We start from the raw sequence: 19461 nt of genomic DNA, 5'->3' as shown, positions 1-19461 counted from the left end.
TGTAATCTGTGCTGCCTGTTTGATCTATTCTACTAAACCCTGTTGTCTGCACCATACTGTGGCTCTTGCATCATATGTGTCCAACTCCTGCTAAGCTTAGTCATTTTCATATATGTATGCTATACATTAAAGCTTTAGTGTGTAACTTTTTTATAATAATGAACATCCGTTACATTCAAGCCATTGCCACATGAGTTACTACAAAGCTAATTAAGACCATCAGCTCCACACAATTCTCTCTGTATGTTCAGAAGATTGTGTCGTCCGGCGCGCAGAAACTCAAGTGAAGATAATTACCTCTTCTGAAGAGTCCATCATGTTTTTTTAATCCTCCGTGTCCTCCTTGGCTACTAGCAACTGCGTGGGGGAGGGGTGGAGGCGGTGTGCGATCACAGAAGGCTTGTATCATGTGGACGCGCCGACAGTTTTGTTATCATTACTTACAATTCCTTATGGGGGCGACAGAAACTACACACTATAGCTTTAAAAACTTGGATATAGGGCATACAGCACACATGAACACACACATCCACATACACTTTCCAACTATTTACAACTCCTGGGCTGACATATTTCCGTACTCTCTCCTATTTCATTTGCTCTGACATGCAGGCATTGACCTTTAAATCAGATCAACTTCTCCTCGGTTTTCCCAACGTTCATGTGAAACCAGCCTCTACAATGACTTGCATGATTGTGATAGTAGATACATTTCCCTTAAGCATATTTTTTCTATAGTTTAAGGTCGAATAAAGACATCTTGGAACATACTAACCCTTTTAGAGATGCCAGGCAGAAGAATAATGTATGATTCAGCTTTTTGGCACTGACATTTTGTTTCTCTTTCAGGGTCTGACTTTCAGTGTAACATTCACGTAATCCCTGTGAAAAATGAGGAGGGTTTGGTGATGATGTTTATCTTAAATTTTGATTACGTCGTGGATGAGGAAAGTGACAACTCCACAGAGAAGATAAGCCCAACGTCCCCTACAAAGTCAGATCACAGTGAGTATTTGACATACTCAAATGACCTCCTGCTATGATATAAACATACCTGAAAAGCATTGCTACAGAGTTGTTGTTGTTGTGGTATTTTTATTAATTGAAATTCTTGAAATTCTCTTTTAGGCATACCAGTATTTTCTAAGTAACAATGTCTTTCATGACCAAAGCTAAAAAATTCTGCATGTCATACATTATCCACGTCTTTTTTTTCTCCAAATTTAACCTGTGCACATTTTGTAAGATGGCACCATTCCTAAAAAGATATTTCTTTAAAAAAGTGGTGCTGCATAAGTTGATGGCTATAATTGAAATAATTCATAAAAATAGCCCTTTACATCTGTTAGACACTAATTAAGCACTAGAGATCGTTATGCAGTTCCCTGAGATGCTCAGTGTAACCTCCAAACATGTTGCCAGCTTCTATTACAGTATTCGGAAAAAAAAAACTTATGCATTATTTAGTTTTGTAGTACAATGCAGTTTGCATGTACAATGCTGAAATGCACTGTGTGCATGCAGGGAGTGAGCGCTCTGCTTACGTAACCTTATCTTGTTGAAAAAATTGTAATCCTTAATTGTTTTATCTTTGTTATGTCTCATGGGAGAGCAGCATATACTGCACCTTCATTTTTTATTTGGATGTGTGTCAGTAGGTGTAAATGTCATTGAGTCCAGCTCGTCTATGATTGGAGGCACTCAGCATCTCTTCTCTGACTGGAGCGCAGCTATCCACTTCACTCAGCATGAATTCCTCCAGGGCACTGGCATTCGGCTTGTGCTCTACTGTGTGTATGCGTGTATGTAAGTGTGTGTGCGTGCATGCATGTGTGTGTATGCCTATGTGTGAGCGAGTGCCTGTGCCCGTTGCTAACATTGCTAATCAGAGTTGATTGCTTGTGACCGCTCTACAGCAAGTTCACCTGTGGGTAGATGGGGCAGATAAACATACAATGTGACTTTTGATTAGAAAGAGTCTTGACTACATGCACACACCACACCTAAAGTATGACCTTATTATCTTAATCTTATTGTCTTTGAGAAGCCTTTAGATAACACCAGGGCATAAAAGTGTAATTTTACGCTACACTGGGTTTGACTTAAATGGGGTTTTGTAATGAAGCTGCATGCTATCAGACTACAGTATATAATGTGCACACATTGTCTTTTTTTATTTCCACACCACATATTCAGGATTTCTTCAGATGTGTATGAAAAATATAACAGCATTCAGACCATATGGCGAAGAAAGTCCTTTTGTCCTGTTGTCAGGCCTTTTTAGCACAATGGCAGGACCTATTCATGGTAATACAGTTTTTTTTTTTACCTGCAATGATCAGGAAGAACATCCCCACATAGTCTAGCCATACATTTTACAGCCTATCAAATGTGATTTTTGGACATTGGGGAGCTAATTATGATCTGCTGTTGACAGAAGGCAATAAGCCTGCAGGTGTCAACTAGCCCAATATTGAGCCTGGAAGAGAGTAATCCCTCTTTCCCTGAGCTGCCATCTAGAACACACCATTCAGCAACTTCAACATGACTTCAAGGCCCAAAGCCAGAGACAATACTTACAAATTACTCAGCAGAAAGATTCACTATTAGGTGCACAGAGACTTATTTCTTTTGTTCAATCAACAACATTAGAATTTATGAACTTTCAAAATAGTGGCTGTGCCAGTTTCTTTCAATATAAGGGCCCACTCAGATGTTCAAGCCCTTCATCCTTATCCCTAAGGGAGACATCCTGTGAAGCAAAGTCATGTTGGGGGCTTGTATCCACAATCTAAGTGCCTTGAGTAATGCCCACAGCTCATGTGCATAGCTGAGGGCTGGAACATAAATCACCTGATAAATCATGATCTTCGCCTTCAGGCTCAGTTCAGGTTTTCACCACAAAAGACCATCATTGCTAATGTCAGTTGATCGTCCTGTTAGATGTATAAGATAAGATAAGATTCCTTACGCTCCATTTTTCCCTCACTTGTGAACAAGACATCAAGCTACTTCAACTCCTTCATTTGAAGCTTTAAACTCGCTCAAAGGGCACCATTCCCTGTTTTCCAGAAAAGTGCAATGGACTTGGAGATGCTTATTCACGTCCTTCACACTCAGCTGCAAACTGTCCCAGTTACAAAAAATAAACATACATTTAGGGAAGGACAGGTTGACATATCTCTTTCAGTATTAGGAGAAATCAGCCCCCCTTGTGAGACATTCTCAGTCATCCAGGTAATAGGGTATTTAGAAGTACTAAATCACAGGCAAGTTGCAGTCTTATTTTTTAAGACATTTTGTCACTGAACCGAGAGATTAAATTAGTCTACTCACTAGTGGGAAGTCCCAATTAGGTAAACCTCTTTGGATGATTCACATTTAAGAGTCACATGTTAAGATCGCACTGCAGTAATGTGTGAGTCATCATAGTCCCATGAATTCATGTGTGAATTAGTTTGAAACCACCTCAGAGGAGATGTCATGACAGCACTGTAAGCTGCTAATTAGCTTTTTCGGTAAAGCTTTATGCAAACGCTATGCAAAAAGTCTGGGGACCCTCAAAGTCAGTAGGCTTCATTCTTTGGGGAACATGAACACATGCACAAAATTTAAAGACAATCCTTTCAAAAGTATATGGTACAGAGATATCTTACTGTACTATCTGACACACCAACAGACCGCCATTGCCATCCCTAGAGCCACGCCCCTAGTGTGCCTAAAAATAAACCTTTCCTCTTAGTCGTTCTCCAATAATACTGTGTATGTGCTGGTGATGATGTCATTATAGAAGGGCTCGGTTGTGATCATTGGTCCTACAGTGATTTACATTGCATAACAAGGAAGATTTACTTAAGCCACTTACAACAACAAACTGCATCATATGAGATTGATATGAGCTAGACTTAATTTTACTTTATAGTAAAATGTGTTAACACTCAAGTGCATTAATGACAGTCTCCCTGCAGAGAAGAGACAGGAAGGTTGTCCATATCTCCTGCCAGCTCAGGATGTGATTAGGTTCCTCTCCAGGAATTTTGTTGAGTCTCATATCTCTATTGTAAGCTGCTATAGTTGTAACATCAGCACATTTGGCCAGGGAATGGAAACAGATTGCAATGACGTTGTGTAAGGAGGCTGCTGAGGGATGGGTGCCTCACGTGTGAGGCAGGGTTCACTTTCACCCTCTCTGTTGTTAATGAGCCAAACCTTTCCCAAGAGATTATTAACATTTGCTACTGTGTCCCTTCTGAAAATTATGTACCTTTCTCAAACTAATGAGGCATACTAAATAAATTGTGCAATCTGCTCCTTCCCATGTTCATTGGGCACTGAAAGGAGATGTGTTGCAAAATGGCAAAACCAAATGTCTTGATTTGTCTAAAATGTCATAGTTTAGTGCACTGATCTTCTAACACTGCAAATGTTTAACACTAAAATATAGAACTTTCTGCTAAACATTGTTTTGTTAATTAAAAGATGTGAAGCTTCAGTTATAAAAAGTCATTCAGAAATTACAGAAATTCTATCCCTTGTTTGTCTGGAGACAGATACAGTATGGACATCTTATAAAAGATAGATTTGAAAAAAGTACATGGAGGCCTGTACCCTGCACACAAAATTTGTTCATTTCATTATTTATAGGCAAAAATGTTTTAGCACCTGCTATTCTCGACATTGGGCCTTCATGTACTTTTTACTGTTGTCGATGATAGGGGAAGCTGACAAACCAAACCTTTAAATTATATATATATATAATAATACATTATCATATAGTCAGGGAAAGGAGTGTGGTTCTCTGGTTCCACTGTCATGAGCTTTGCAAATGCTGAAAATGGGTCTGTGATTTACTATAGTCTGTGATAGATACTATAGTATTTTATTAGTTCTGACTTGCATGCCTTTTTATTTCAGTTTCCATTTTTCCTAATATGTTTTCGGCAGAATAAACCTCTTATCCAGTCATCACTTTCATTGTTCATTATGTGTTGAAGTGCTGAACACTAAAAACTTTCTAATATTTCTTTTTCACTTTTTAGGGAGCAGTAGATTCTTTCGCTTCCGCCAGGCTGCTTTGAGCCTAATGAATACCAAGCAATCTCTTCCGCAAGAGGACCCAGATGCTGTGATGGTGGACCCGCCCAAAGAGAATGAGGTGGCCCTGCAGAGCTTACCGTCACCCACCAAGAGCATTTGCAGTCCCATTGAGACCAATGACACGCATGGCCTTATAGGCTCCAACCACCACTCTCCTCAGGCTAATGTTGGCCCTGAACCACTTGACCATTCATCCCCTAAACTCCTCTGGGAGAACCTGTACCAGACAGAGCCCCACCAGTCCTCATCTGCTCTGTCAAACACCTTCCCCAGAGGCAGCGTCAACAGCATGAGGCGAGCCTCATCTGTCCATGAAATTGAGGCCTACAGCTCCAATTCCAAAAGCATATTCAGGGATGGTCAAACCAGTGAAGGTATGTACTACAGTATGTAAGTAAAGCTTACAGCTCCAATCTGTGATTAGTGTACAGCGCACCAATTACAGAATTGGTTTTCAAAAGTGATATTTAAGAGACACAAAAGAGATTTTTTTTGTTTAATTAACTTTACCTATATCATCTTTTCTTAAATGTATATACTATAGGTTTATTAAAATGTGTCTTTTTTTATTTGTTCTGTCAACAAAATGCTTTAGAAAATGTCCAAGGTAATCATGTATTTCTGCCCATGATTTCATTGCTCAGTGCTGTATTGGTTCAAGCAAGGCAATCAGCATAAATGCTCTTCACAGATCCACTTTTGCGTTGAGTGGACTGACTGCACTTAATTATGTGAAATGATTCAGCGATCTATAAAATAATATAATGTTATCATATAAGCCTCATATCCGCTCTCATCATGTGCCAATCAAAGCATTGGTTTAAGATTAGTATGCATTAGTGTATGCTTGTCTTACGTGACATTGTAGTAGCTCTGCTGACTAGCAATTGTTCCAAGCTGCGCAAAGCCATAAGGTATACAGTATCTGTGGGAAAAAGCCTAAACAATTGCATAGCTGGCCATGTACCAACATTGTGTTATATTACAGAAACACTCTGTATTCAAGAGCGCTCTGATGCCACATTTGAAAGTACCTGTGAAATGATTTTTAGAGGCGCTTTCTCGAGTCCACCATAACTGTTAACACATGTGCATTGATGTATGCGTAACCTGTGATGAAAGCAGAAGCACAGTTTGTTAACTTTGCTTTTCAGAATGTGTTAAACTTAAAAGCTTTTATTTCCTAATGAAACACCAGTTCCTCTAAATATGTAATTGGCTTTAATTCACAGCCAAGTATAGTTCTTGGTACCAACCTTATTCTTACATTTCTTGCATTTCCCTTTTGCAGAGAAGGTAGCTAAACATTCCCTGTAGCCCCTACACTATCCACCGATGCCAGAATAGATTAGTCTAAGGTACTGTGTAAATATGGTAGGCTGCTACTGTACATCTGGAAAACCAAAAACTGATATCCTTATTTCACTAAAGTATTAATTGTAATGCTTAAGCTCTGTTCACTAAATCAAGTGAGCATACTTACTTTAATTTTCAAAGCCATCAGTGTGTAACAACTTGGGTTGTTACTGAAACATTTCAACTCTTATCAATGTACAAATTTGAAATATATGTTTACCAAGGTTATTAATGTTTCTGTTGTGATTTGTTCTAAACCACCAGGTCCTTTTAATCACGTGAAGTCCAGCCTGCTTGGCTCTACCTCTGATTCTAACATCAACAAGTATAGCACCATCAGCAGGATCCCTCTGATTGCACTCACCTTCTCTGAGGGGACTGATAAGAAGACTCATTCTCCGCCAACATCCGACACGACCATCATAGCACCAAAGGTCAAAGACAGAACACACAATGTCACAGAAAAAGTCACACAGGTGAGTCAGGAAGCTCCACTTTCTTTGACACTGCATTATCTTCTCAACCATAGGCAACATTTTCAGCCACCATCTCATCTCTCATCTCAAGACCTGAGACCTGAGGTTTAATTCTCAATAATCCTTGATTCTGTATTTTAAAGAACACAACTGGTGATGTTTGTGGGTGGGAAACTGGCAAAGTGTTTATGTATGTGTAATTGCACTGACTGTAGTCATTGGTTGGGGGACCTCCAAGGTGGGTTGTGGGATAGCGTGGTATGGTACACAGCAAATGTTACAGCCTGCCAGTGAGATTTCTTGCTGGCAGGCGAAAATAAAAAGTAGCTGGTGATCCCATGGTTCACCGAGGTAACAAATGACTGTCTACTGCCTACCCAGGTCAACAGTGGAGCAGATACATTAAGGACAAGAAGGAAGAGTAACTGGGCATTCCTAATTACAGAGAAAGTTAGGATAATATAAAGAAAAACTTCCTGTCATATGACTGAAACAGCGGCTATGTTGTGGCACAATTCCCCGTTGACAAGACCAGTAGCACAGCTGATGCAAGCTTGCCAAGGACAGCTAAGAGTGCAGGCAGGCATCCACTGCAATTTTGTGTTTCTATGTTCCTATGTTTCATCTGATTACATTCAATAGAAAGCCAAAATACATAGGCCTATACAGTACTTTTTGCATGACTTAACTTTGTTCATTCTGACCTATTATTTTGTATTAGTAGCAATGAAAACAGTGTGTAGGTCACACTACAACAGAAAAGCAATACTGCTTATACTTCCTTAGCAACGGCCAAGCACAAGACAGGCCCAGAAACCTTATATTGAAACATCTTTCAACAGCTTACTCATTCATAAATGAAGAAAAAACATCAGCAGGATTAAACGCTCTTCCTGCCTGCTGACTTTAGTTTGGAGTTTGGAGACACCGCTGAGATGTGAACATTGCATCTACATTCTTACTGCTAGCATGGGGAACTCTATAATTCATGTGTTGAAGATAGGGGAGTGTGTGCTGTAATGAATAGAGAGATCCGCCGCCCTCATCCTTACTATTTTCTGCCATAAAAGGGCATTGTTTGTCACTGCTTATTAAGCCAAAAACACGGGAGGGCTTGGGCACACTGCATAATTTATCATTGAGTCAGAGTTCATTCTCATGAGGAAATTAAAACAAATGTTTGTTTACCAAAATAGATGTATAAAAATAGCTATCAGCACAAATTTATGTACAGGTTTTTTCCACTTTATCGACTTTACAGTAAAGTAGTTACAGTTTTTACCAAGAGTACTCATGTGGAACAAGTCAGTGGAAGTCACATTATTCATGGTGCCAGGACATAGGCAATCTACCTGTCATACTAGAGTGGCTGCCTTTACCTAATACTGTTTGACTGCAGAGCACTTACATTTGTGTGTCACAGTTGCTGTCAAATCAGTCCTTGGAAGTCTGTGAGTTGGCTCAATTACCTGCTGAGGTTCAGCAATAATTATCATAAGAATGAAATACCTGAAGGTGTCTTTGATCAAATTGTCAGATGGATAATCAACAAAGAGAAACACTATCAGCATCAATTTAGACAGGTGACAGAAAATTAGGTTTTCAGGGATCCTATTCAACTAAGATATTGATCCATGTTGAAATTAAGTGACATTTTCTGACTTAAAATCAAAGTGGAGGTGTAATCAGGTGGTTTGCCTTACTTTCTTAATCCTCCAGGTCCTGTCACTCGGAGCTGATGTGCTACCAGAGTACAAACTCCAGACAGCGCGCATTGACAAGTTCACCATTCTCCACTACAGCCCCTTCAAAGCTGTGTGGGACTGGCTGATCCTGCTGCTGGTCATCTACACTGCAATCCTCACTCCCTACTCTGCTGCTTTTCTTCTCAATGACACAGAGGAGCAGAAGAGGCGTGAATGCGGATACTCCTGCAGCCCTCTTAATGTAGTGGATTTAATGGTGGACATCATGTTCATCATCGACATCCTCATAAACTTCAGGACCACTTACGTAAACCTGAACGAGGAGGTGGTCAGCGATCCAGCTAAGATTGCAATCCATTACTTTAAAGGCTGGTTCCTTATAGACATGGTGGCGGCAATCCCCTTTGACCTTCTTATCTTTGGCTCAGGATCAGATGAGGTATGTTCTCTCTAATGCATATATATATATATATATATATATATTTTTTTTTTTTTTTTGTTGCTTCCAGAGAGCTTTGCTGCACATCAACCATGCAATGGCCATGCTTGCACTGTTATCCATTTACTAAGTCCAGACTTGTGCCCCTGGGCCCCTACTTAAAGCCTGAATCTTTCTGTCTCGGCTCTAAAAAGGATTACTTTAAATTGCATGTTTTTTCATACTTTTTTTTTTTTCTCTCTTTTTTCCTCTTTTTTTTGAATGGTCCTGATTCTAGAATCCATTTACACGGATTAATGGCTTACCAAATGGCAATCAATGATGCATTTATGTGAGGAGCAGGCCAACGGGGCTGTGTGCACAGCTTACATGCAGATGTGAGATGGCCATTGGTAGGCTGGCTGCCAGGCCTGCTGGCTTGTTATTTGGTAGGATATGTACCCTCAGGTTCTGGATCCACTTCATTGCTTTATCGTGCTTTGTAGGCACTCCATTACACCAGAAAAGCTCCTGATTATACACCATAATCATCTGTTCCAGCGCTGCTGCTGAGTCAGTTCAGTGAATGACAACAAACCAAAAAGAAAATTGATGTTTGTAAATCACAAAACAGTCCTGGCAAATTTGTACAATAAGTTGCAAGTAAAACATGTTATATTTTGACCATAAATAATATATTATTTTATAATATATATTAATTATATAATATATTATATAGCAAACCATGACTTTTACACTAATAACTTGATTTTCAATTTAAAAAACAAGTGAAGGGTAAAACGTTCAGGTCTGTAAATACTGTCATATACTGTGATAACATGCTGACACATTGTTTAAATGTATAGCTTACCAGCTTGGTGTTTCTAATATTCAGACACGTGAAGTCCTGCTTAACTGCATTCTCATTCAGAAAATAAAAGCAACTGTAACAGTGGCAGATGGTTTTCACAAGGCTCATTTAATTTCGCAGCATAACGAGACGGTTTTAACCTACAAGAGCTTAAGTAAACCTTATGATCGGAGCAGAGAAAATATTTGAAATAGTTGCTTTCAAAACAACTTAGTCTTCCCAGAAGATTGAACATAATGTGAGAGGCATAATCCAAAATTGGCATCATGCAGTGTTTTGTTAATAATAATAACTAGTAGAAACAGAAAAACAACAGATTTATTTTAAGCTGTTTCACTGTGAATACGGTGAAAAATAAGTTGAGTGCTTTGTCCCAACTTGAACCTCCTAAATGTTGTTCCCGTTAGAGAGGAACATGGAAAGAGAGAGAGAGAGAGAGAGAGAGAGAGAGAGAGAGAGAGAGAGAGAGAGAAGGAAGTGGGGTTGTAGTGCTGTGCAGCTGTGTTATGTAATTGCTTGTTCAGGTACTTAATTGAACTTTCATTCGATTGTAGAGTATACATGTAGTGTGCCTGTTGGTTTAACCCATAAGGGATTTTAAAGGCCAAATTGAATATTTTGTTTGTAATATTTCATGTTAAGGCTTTTTAATTCGTTTTTTTCTGGTGTTGTGAAATTGATAGAGTGATATTTTTGTTAACCCAGCATTGAAACAGGATTATATTATGATCAGTTAACTCTGCAATTATGTGTTCATGTACCGCCAATTAATGGCAGTGAGGGCCTTTAAATTTAAATTTAGGCCTAACATACCAACACACTGATGGGCATCTTAGAGTTTCCAATATGTAAATCCTACACAGAAAGGCTTTAGTCAAACAGTGGACTCAAACCTAAGACCTTTGTGTTTTAAAACAACCACCAGAGAAAACGGAGTAAATGCCCTTAGATGTCAAACACGTAACATTAGCAAAGAATACTGGTCAATTCTCCATTTTACATAATGTAGTATTTTTCAAACCCATTCAACTCATAAAAGTTGTGCCGAAGTCAAAGCAATAGGAAGTTGTTAAGGTAGTCAAATTACTTAAAATAGCCACCAAAGATGGCTACTACTTGCTGAGCTATAACAACTTTACAGTACATTAGGTAAATTGATCCATACATAACTGTACTGGGCATAACATCATTGTTTTGGGGTCGGACAGTAATGCTGCCAATCTGGCCATTCAAACCACTTGGGAAAGTTTGTGGTCATAGTTGAATGATAAAAATGTCAATAGGATTATACGTACAAGATTGGATCCAAACCTCTAATGTCAAATCTAAATGCTTAACTTAAGACAGGGGAGGTTGTCCCAAAACATGGCTTACACACAACAGGCAATAATTTAGGCCCTCAAAAAACATGATGAATCTCTTTTCAAAAGCAGAAAGCTTGCAGTATAGTCAGATATCCCATATGTTATACTGAAAAAGAGGTTGCAAATCATCAAATTCCTGCTTATTGCACAATTGTAACCAACAGAGCAATAAAGCAGAACAAAAATGGTTGCTGGTACATTTTTGAAAGATAATTTAAAGACAGCTGTATATGATATTTTGAAGGCCTAAACAACTCTCCCACATGACTTTAAATACAATATTACACTATATTAAATGCCAATGCTTAATAATGTCTAGATTCAAAAATAGTGGAACTGTTGTTTAAACAACTTAAACTTCATAATAAAGAAACAGAATGAGGAAAATGTTAGATAGATTTTGTTCTTCATTTGTCTTAAGAAAATAAAGATTTAATGCAATATCAACTGAGTGGTTAGGAAGGAGAGTGTTCAGACATTAACTTAATTTAAAGGTAATTCAGTAATTGTCAGGTAAATAAATCACCTTGCCAATGGGAATGATGGTTAGTGTTGCTAAAATCTTTCTTGGTGACACGAAAGCAGCAACAAACTCCCAGGAAGCCACTGAATGAGTGTTACTGCCTGTTCGGTGTTGAATAAATGAGGATTTATTTGTGTGCTGCAGGTGTCTTCACGTCTGTGTTCATTTGCCTTTGACCAAAGAGCTGTAGGGAGTTGCCACAATGGAGTCTTTGTCTTTTTTCACTGTTGTGGAAACTTGTTACCACAGTTTGTGAATTAACTCTTGTCACCGCTTTAGATTTGTTGTTAACAAAGAGAACACGTCAGAGTACACAGCTGTGGAAGATGTGCAACAAATACGATTGTTTCTTGATGAGAGAATTGCATGATAAATGAAATGTCCTATACTGAAATAAGATACATGCTATTGTATTATAATACTGCAAAAGTATTCTACTACTCAAACTTACTAATGAAATACCCTACTGTACATTTTGTTTAGACCACCACTCTGATTGGCCTGTTGAAGACAGCTAGGCTCCTGCGATTGGTGCGTGTAGCCAGGAAGCTGGACCGCTACTCTGAGTATGGTGCTGCAGTCCTCATGCTGCTCATGTGCATCTTTGCCCTCATTGCCCACTGGCTAGCCTGTATATGGTATGCCATTGGCAATGTGGAGAAACCCTACTTGGAGCACAAGATTGGCTGGCTAGACAATCTGGGCGTGTCCATAGGAAAGAGATACAACTACAGTGACCCAAGCTCTGGTCCCTCTATCAAGGACAAGTATGTGACAGCACTTTACTTCACCTTCAGCAGTCTGACCAGCGTGGGCTTTGGAAATGTTTCCCCAAACACCAACTCAGAGAAGATCTTTTCCATCTGTGTCATGTTGATTGGCTGTGAGTATGTTTTGGTCTTTTTTATTTTTATTTTAGCAAAACTTAATTCTGCATTTATCTAGTGCAGCACCTGAAGTGGATTAAGGCATACACTTATTTTGATCAGATCCTAGACTATCTATTGCATGTCTGTCTGTCCTGGGAGAGGGATCCCTCCTCTCTTGCTCATCCTGAGGTTTCTTAAATTTTTTCAGGGGGAGTTTAGGGGAGTTTTTCTTTACCAGAATCCAGAGTATGAGGATAGAGGGTGTTGTATGTTGTACAGATTGTGAAGCCCCCTGAGGCAAATTAGGGATTTGTGAAATTGAGCTATATAAATAAAAATTGACTTGATTGGACTTGACTAGACGGATTGTCTGTGTTCATGTCAGCAATTGTTCACCTTCAATCAAGTTAACAGTGTGTCTCTCTGTGGGCAAATGCAATACACATGCAAAACAGTCTGTAGAATGCAACTCACCTCTTCATCATTGTTTGTATTTCAGCCCTCATGTATGCCAGTATTTTTGGAAACGTCTCTGCCATCATCCAGAGGTTGTACTCGAGCACGGCCCGATATCATGCTCAAATGTTACGGGTCAAGGAGTTCATACGCTTTCACCAGATTCCCAACCCGCTGAGGCAGAGGCTGGAAGAGTACTTCCAACACTCCTGGGCCTACACTAACGGCATTGATATGAACACGGTAAATAAAAAAGGATCACCACATCTACCTGTTACTGTAACTGGATATCATACCCATAGCATAAATGAACTGTCATAAATGAATGTAATTGCATGATCGTAGAAATGCTATGTATGCAAGATTCTAAAAAGAGCTTTCTTTCTCTTGTCTGCTTTTCATCTGGATTAACATCTCTACATTGGTAAGAGCAGGAGGTACATGTTTTTATTTCTTGTCATTTTCATAGCACTGTTTAAAATAGCAACCCCATTATTCTGATAGTGTCAATATTAGACATTTCCATCACTTATGCATGATTTGTGTGAATTCATCTAAGTATTACAGCATAGTTTCATATCTCAAAGCAAATACATCTCATTTTAGAGCAAAATATGTGAGTGTAATGTGTAGTAGCATGTGCTGAAAATGGCATCTTGTCTCGTTTCAATTCCATTCGAAATTTTTATTTGCAATACTTTAATCAATAACATCCTTTTGCAGTCAACAAACCTACTCGTCACCAGAAATGTGTTAATGTTCTGCTTATTTATTACTTTTATGTTCAGGTAGATATGGTATATTTTAATCGTCCTAAATTTGATATTGTGTGCAAGGTTTTAAATTAGCTCCTCATCCATCATATATGTTATACACCCTTTAAAGGTGTGGGATTAAGTATAAACATTGTGATTATTAAACATGGTTACTGGTCAGGGAAGTCTGTTTTTTACTTTAACAAGCAAATAAAAATGCATGCAGCCAGTTCTTTTCTTTAAAGTGGATGCATACATCAAAAGTCTGGATTTAATCCATGGCTCCTACAAATGAGTGGATTTCGGATAAATAATTGGTGGCCTCTCACACAATACACGTTCTCCCCACTCCGATATTATATAAAAAGAAAGAGACAAAGCCAAAACTGAGAAGGCATTGTGTGTTTAGCTCAGGGGGCGGTTACATAAATCCAGGTGGCAGTTATTTTTACGTTTGCTATAAAAAAAATCCCACAAAATCAGGAATTTTTACATCTTGATATAATTTATATGAATGTGTCTTGATTAAAATACACCATAGTGTCATATTACATTTGACTTTCTTCTTCAGATATGCTAAAGATGTGATGTATCTGAATACAATGATAGGTCTATCACTCTGTCCTCATCTCTGTGCTATTGTCAAGCTTAAGTACAACTTCTCTGAGTATATTCATTTTAACACATTTGCTGCTCACAGCTTTCCACCGGCTCGCAGAAACGATCTCTTTGAGTATATCAAACTCAATATTCTGTGAATTTTTCTCACGGATTTTCTCTGCATCACAGGTGTTAAAAGGTTTTCCTGAGTGCCTGCAGGCAGATATATGCCTTCACCTCAACAAGAGTCTTCTTCAAAACTGCAAAGCATTCCAAGGAGCCTCCAAAGGCTGCCTGAGGGCCTTGGCCATGCACTTCAAAACCACTCATGCCCCTCCTGGAGACACTCTGGTCCACAGTGGTGATGTGCTTACCGCTCTCTACTTTCTGTCCCGCGGCTCTATTGAGGTCCTTAAAGATGACATTGTGGTAGCCATCCTGGGTAAATACAATCCCTTGTTGATTATGTGAAGTATGATAATGAGCAACACTGGGTAGTGGCTACAAAATTATTAAGAGATTGTTATGTATGTTCTATGAAAGCTGAAAATGTTATAGGGGGATTTATTTATCTCCTTTGAGCCTAGATAGATTGTTTTTTGTTTGACCTTTTGCCAGTGCCCATCATCAGTATCATGAAAGTAGTGGCAGTCTCTGTTGTTCTCAAAATCCACATCCACGTCCACATATCACCGAGAGGTGTAAATAACTGTAAAAGTCACCTCCCTGTTGTATTGAAGATCTGCCAGCTGACATTGTGTTGAATGTCAGCATCAAACCTGTTGAAAAAGGAAATGGTGGTTCAAAGTCCTATTATTCTGACCTCAGTTTGCATACGTAAATCTAATGTCAGTGCTATCAATATGCTAAGATTTAGCTTTTTGATTATAGTCAAAGAGCTCTACTTACAACAATATCACACTAATACCCACATGTGAATATATTCATATGGTTGTATTGAACAGATTGGGGATATATAATGTCTGTGTTCACATTTTTGCATTAAATAATGCAAGGTATGCTTTTCAGGATTTCAGAAAATTGCTAGAAAATGCACTTTAAGTCCCTTTAATGCACATGGGGGTTTCCTCCTTTGGCTTTTTGTGAAGGGTATTAATTATGTAGTTTGTTCTGATTGATTGAAATATTTGAATTATTGATTGAGCTAACCTCCTACTCTGCCCAGGATGCTTTTTTCAAATATGTGGAGATGCTGCTGTCATAAGCTCAGGAAAGGATAGACAGTGCAGTTTCCCACTGGACACACACTATTTTAACAGAGTAATATTTATGAGGAGGCTCAGCCTGACTTGTGTGCACATCGAAGAATTAACTGTTATAATTGTGAGTCCTTTAAACGTGGATAATTGTAAGGTTATTGCAGCAGCTAAACCGCACTGTGTTCACACATTTTGACAAGAATGGCAAGGTGTGCCTGCTGTCCCCTATTTCTGTCCTCCAGGCAATAAGGCTGTTCATGTGACAGGTTTGAGTCTCTGTGGCATTTCTATTAAGTGGCTCCATGAAAGGTTGTTTGGCAATTTCAAAGAACATGGGGAAATAGCTGCCACTTTTTTTGACAGCACAGGGAAATGATTTGAAGTTGCAAAATAGGGATTATATAAAAGGGTAGTAAAAGACTAAACTGACTAAAACAATTGCCAGCTATAAATGTGAAATAATATTTTGCCTCAGTTATATAGCTTAGTGCTACTGAATAAATATTCATTACTCTTATTAGAATAATGAGTATTTATCTTCTCTCTCTAACAAGCAGGTGCTACAGGCCACGTCTAGATTAAATGTGGCATTATTCATGAGCTGAATGCTCTCCAAAGCTGCACCCAACAGAATAGGGTTTAAGTTTAGCCAAAACTGCTGAATCACACAAATACCCATTATTAACAAACATACTGTACTGTTGTATTTGATACAAACATAACGCTCCATCAGCACCATTTTGCTCTAATTTGTTTGTGAAAACCAAACTGCCCCAGCCTCTAACAAGGTAGCGGTCAGCTGATAGCGCTAAAGAATTTTTCCTCTTGTTATGATACCGAGACTGATACCGAGGTTACTTGCATTGTTGCACACATTGCAATCCAGGCTAATGATGAACTAAATCATTGTGCTGAGAGCTGCATGTTGGGGAGAGATTCAGCACTCTGTGCAAGGCTATCCTCTGTGGTAGAAAGGTGTCCGGTGCATGCTGTGAAAGGCACACTGGCAGCCAACATATCATATCTTTCTTCTGAACCCCTGCTTACAGTGTTGGCATTTAGTGAACCCCGGGACCAACAAAGAGATTTTTCATCAAGGCCTTTAAACTAGACCTGCAGTACTTTGCTAAATGGACCCTTACTTCAGCATAGAAAACTTTGATGGTAGCCGTCATGACTTTCTAGAAATATGCTTAAGAATAGGCTTCATTATGCGATAGCCATTATCAACACAAATTTTTTGCTTTGAACTACACGTGTGTCAATCACAATCAAACCCTCCGTTTTCCCTCCACATCAAAGCTGCTTTGAGTTATCAGTTAATCCTTAGCATAAATACTGGATCAAAGATAGGAAGACAACTGATGCACAGACCTTGGGAGACCATCTACACAGAGAGGAAAGGCTGTTTTATTTTTATTATCCACAAAAACAAACATGTCTGTGCCCTTTTAGTGAGAGCCTGAGGAATAGCGAGACAAGTCCCTGTAGAAAACAAGACACAAATTATTCTCTATAATGCGCATGGCTCCTTGTAGAATTCAATGCAGGTAACACTGATATGTTTTCCCCCATACCAGTGAGCCTTTCGAGAAGATTAATTGTCTCTGTGTGTGTTGATACCAGGAATAAATGACATATTTGGAGAAATGATCCATCTATTTGCCAAGCCTGGGAAGTCCAACGCTGATGTGCGAGCTCTGAGTTACTGTGACCTGAGCACCATTCAGAGGGAAGATCTGCTTGAGGTGATAGACATGTACCCAGAGTTTGCAGACTACTTCTTCAACAACCTGGAGCTTACCTTCAACCTCAGAGATGAGTCTCCAAAGGTAGATGATATTGCACTGGTTTTATGGGAGCTACATGTTCAGTTGATGCTATTCACATTGTCATGACTATGGACATTCACAGTTATACTTAAAGTTATATTTATATTGCAAGATTTAATTAATCTTTTAACAACTCAAAATGTATCAATTTTGACCACTAATTGTATTAATTAATAGATATTAATGCTCCCATTGTTGCAGCCATCAGGCTCCCAAGGCGGGGATTCAGGCGGCGAGGCCAGTAAGAGCATTAAAAGAAGGATCTCTTTTACACCAGATGTATCTAAAGGTAAGTGGAAATTAATCTGCACAGGTCCAGTACAGCCTCTTGTGGTTGCAAATGTGTTCTCTGTTATTGATTACTGAGTGGAGCTCCCTGGGAGCAGCTGTTCCATAAGGAATACAGTACATTGTTATTCCACTGACTCCTGTTGATTGCCCTTCTACAGAGGGAAACAAGGAAGTTGTTAAACCCTTGGGGAGGGGGAGGGAGTCTAACTCGTGCCTGAAGATAAGTTCAGAATTCCTGGGTCCTTCTCCACCCAATGCCCCAATCCTGGACTCCAATCTTATTGTCAGAGACAACAAAAAGAGAAGACCATCTTTTGAAGGTAATATGTTTTTGTTTTACCGAAAAGTATTATGTGAACATAATCTTGAGAATTTATTAAGAAGTGTTGCTAGGGGTTCCTGGGTGGTGCAGGGCAAACACGTAATTGACAACGATGGGCGGGCATTATGTCCTTGTTGTTGCAATAGCAACTCCTATTTGATGGTTGGAGCAAATGTGTGGAGGTGGATGATATCTTTCCAGGCTTCCAAAGCTGGGTTGACTAATAGATCCATGAGTTTAAAGGCTTATAGTACACAAAAAGACTGCACAGCGATTTCTAACACTATGAGACAGGATTATCCAAATTAGGGGAAAAATTAGGAACAATGCAATGGTTAAATTGAATCACAGCAATAGCTTAATCTAATCATCATCCAATTATTGTACACAATAAAAGCCAAACATTACAAGCTTCACAAAGGCAGTTTTATTGCATGGTTATTGCAATGCATGACATCATATTTTACTGTGTTCATGTTTTGTACATATCAGCAACAGCCAATCCAATGCCCTATTTTTATACAATAGACAGGACCGGACTATGACACAGGCATACTATACATGTAAGAAAGATGTTATTTAACTCTTGCAATTTCTTTGTTGTGGTAACTTCAGGTGTCCCAATAGTCACATCTGTAAAAGGGGGCCAAGCTTTAAAGACATACATTTGCAATAATGAATAGTGTCTCTTATTAAACCAGTGTGCTTGAAAAAATAGTCTTTTCTCGGAGGAGTCTGGCTCAGAGATCTAAAATACGCTAACTGACTATAAACTGATATAGAAATCACAGAATTTTGTATGAGCAAAGCACATCCCACTGACAAGACTGGCAAGCCAAGTAGTTAGAGACAGACATTTGTTGATATGAAGAAAACAAAGAACTGAGTGACAGACTGAAGCTGTTCATCTCTACTGCTGGAAGGATACACAGTATAAGGTCACATAAGGGCAAAGTGCCATCCATGGTAAAGGCTCACCATATCTATATAGCTCATCATGATAATGCAAAGCCAACTGCACAGACTGCTGCACCAGATAGGGTAATCACAGTATTCTGTTTAAAATCACAAAGGAGTCTCTACACATATCAGTGGACAGCAAGCTGGCTAGTATCAGGTGCCCAGCAGAGATAACAACAGGGTTAGTTTGCTACTGGAAAACATTGCATCAATTCTCCCAGTACAAGGGCTCAATAGATTTCAACAAGGAACCTACACACAGGTCTCCTGTAGAGATTAATTACATTCTATTTTAGTTTTTTTGTTTTTTTATTTAGTGATGACGTTGTCCTGACCCACATGTGA

The 19461-nt window shown here is 39.0% G+C and overlaps 1 protein-coding gene across 1 annotated transcript in view; it reads left to right on the top strand.

Annotated features, from left to right (window-relative positions):
- The window catches only part of kcnh7b (potassium channel, voltage gated eag related subfamily H, member 7b), a 33946-nt gene that overhangs the window by 11271 nt on the left and 3214 nt on the right, over positions 1-19461 (top strand). The window contains exons 3-13 of the mRNA XM_078262792.1: positions 850-1009; positions 5050-5471; positions 6718-6929; positions 8649-9074; positions 12295-12694; positions 13180-13379; positions 13571-13573; positions 14681-14933; positions 17338-17543; positions 17745-17832; positions 17993-18154. Of these exons, the coding sequence (XP_078118918.1) occupies positions 850-1009; positions 5050-5471; positions 6718-6929; positions 8649-9074; positions 12295-12694; positions 13180-13379; positions 13571-13573; positions 14681-14933; positions 17338-17543; positions 17745-17832; positions 17993-18154 (2532 nt within the window). The remainder of the gene's footprint in view (positions 1-849; positions 1010-5049; positions 5472-6717; positions 6930-8648; positions 9075-12294; positions 12695-13179; positions 13380-13570; positions 13574-14680; positions 14934-17337; positions 17544-17744; positions 17833-17992; positions 18155-19461) is intronic.

Source organism: Sander vitreus, chromosome 11 (assembly GCF_031162955.1).
Source record: "Sander vitreus isolate 19-12246 chromosome 11, sanVit1, whole genome shotgun sequence".
In the NCBI taxonomy this organism is placed as follows: Eukaryota; Metazoa; Chordata; class Actinopteri; order Perciformes; family Percidae; genus Sander; species Sander vitreus.
The sequence above is the reverse complement of the archived record's forward strand: the minus strand, read 5'-3'. Positions and strand labels throughout refer to the sequence as shown.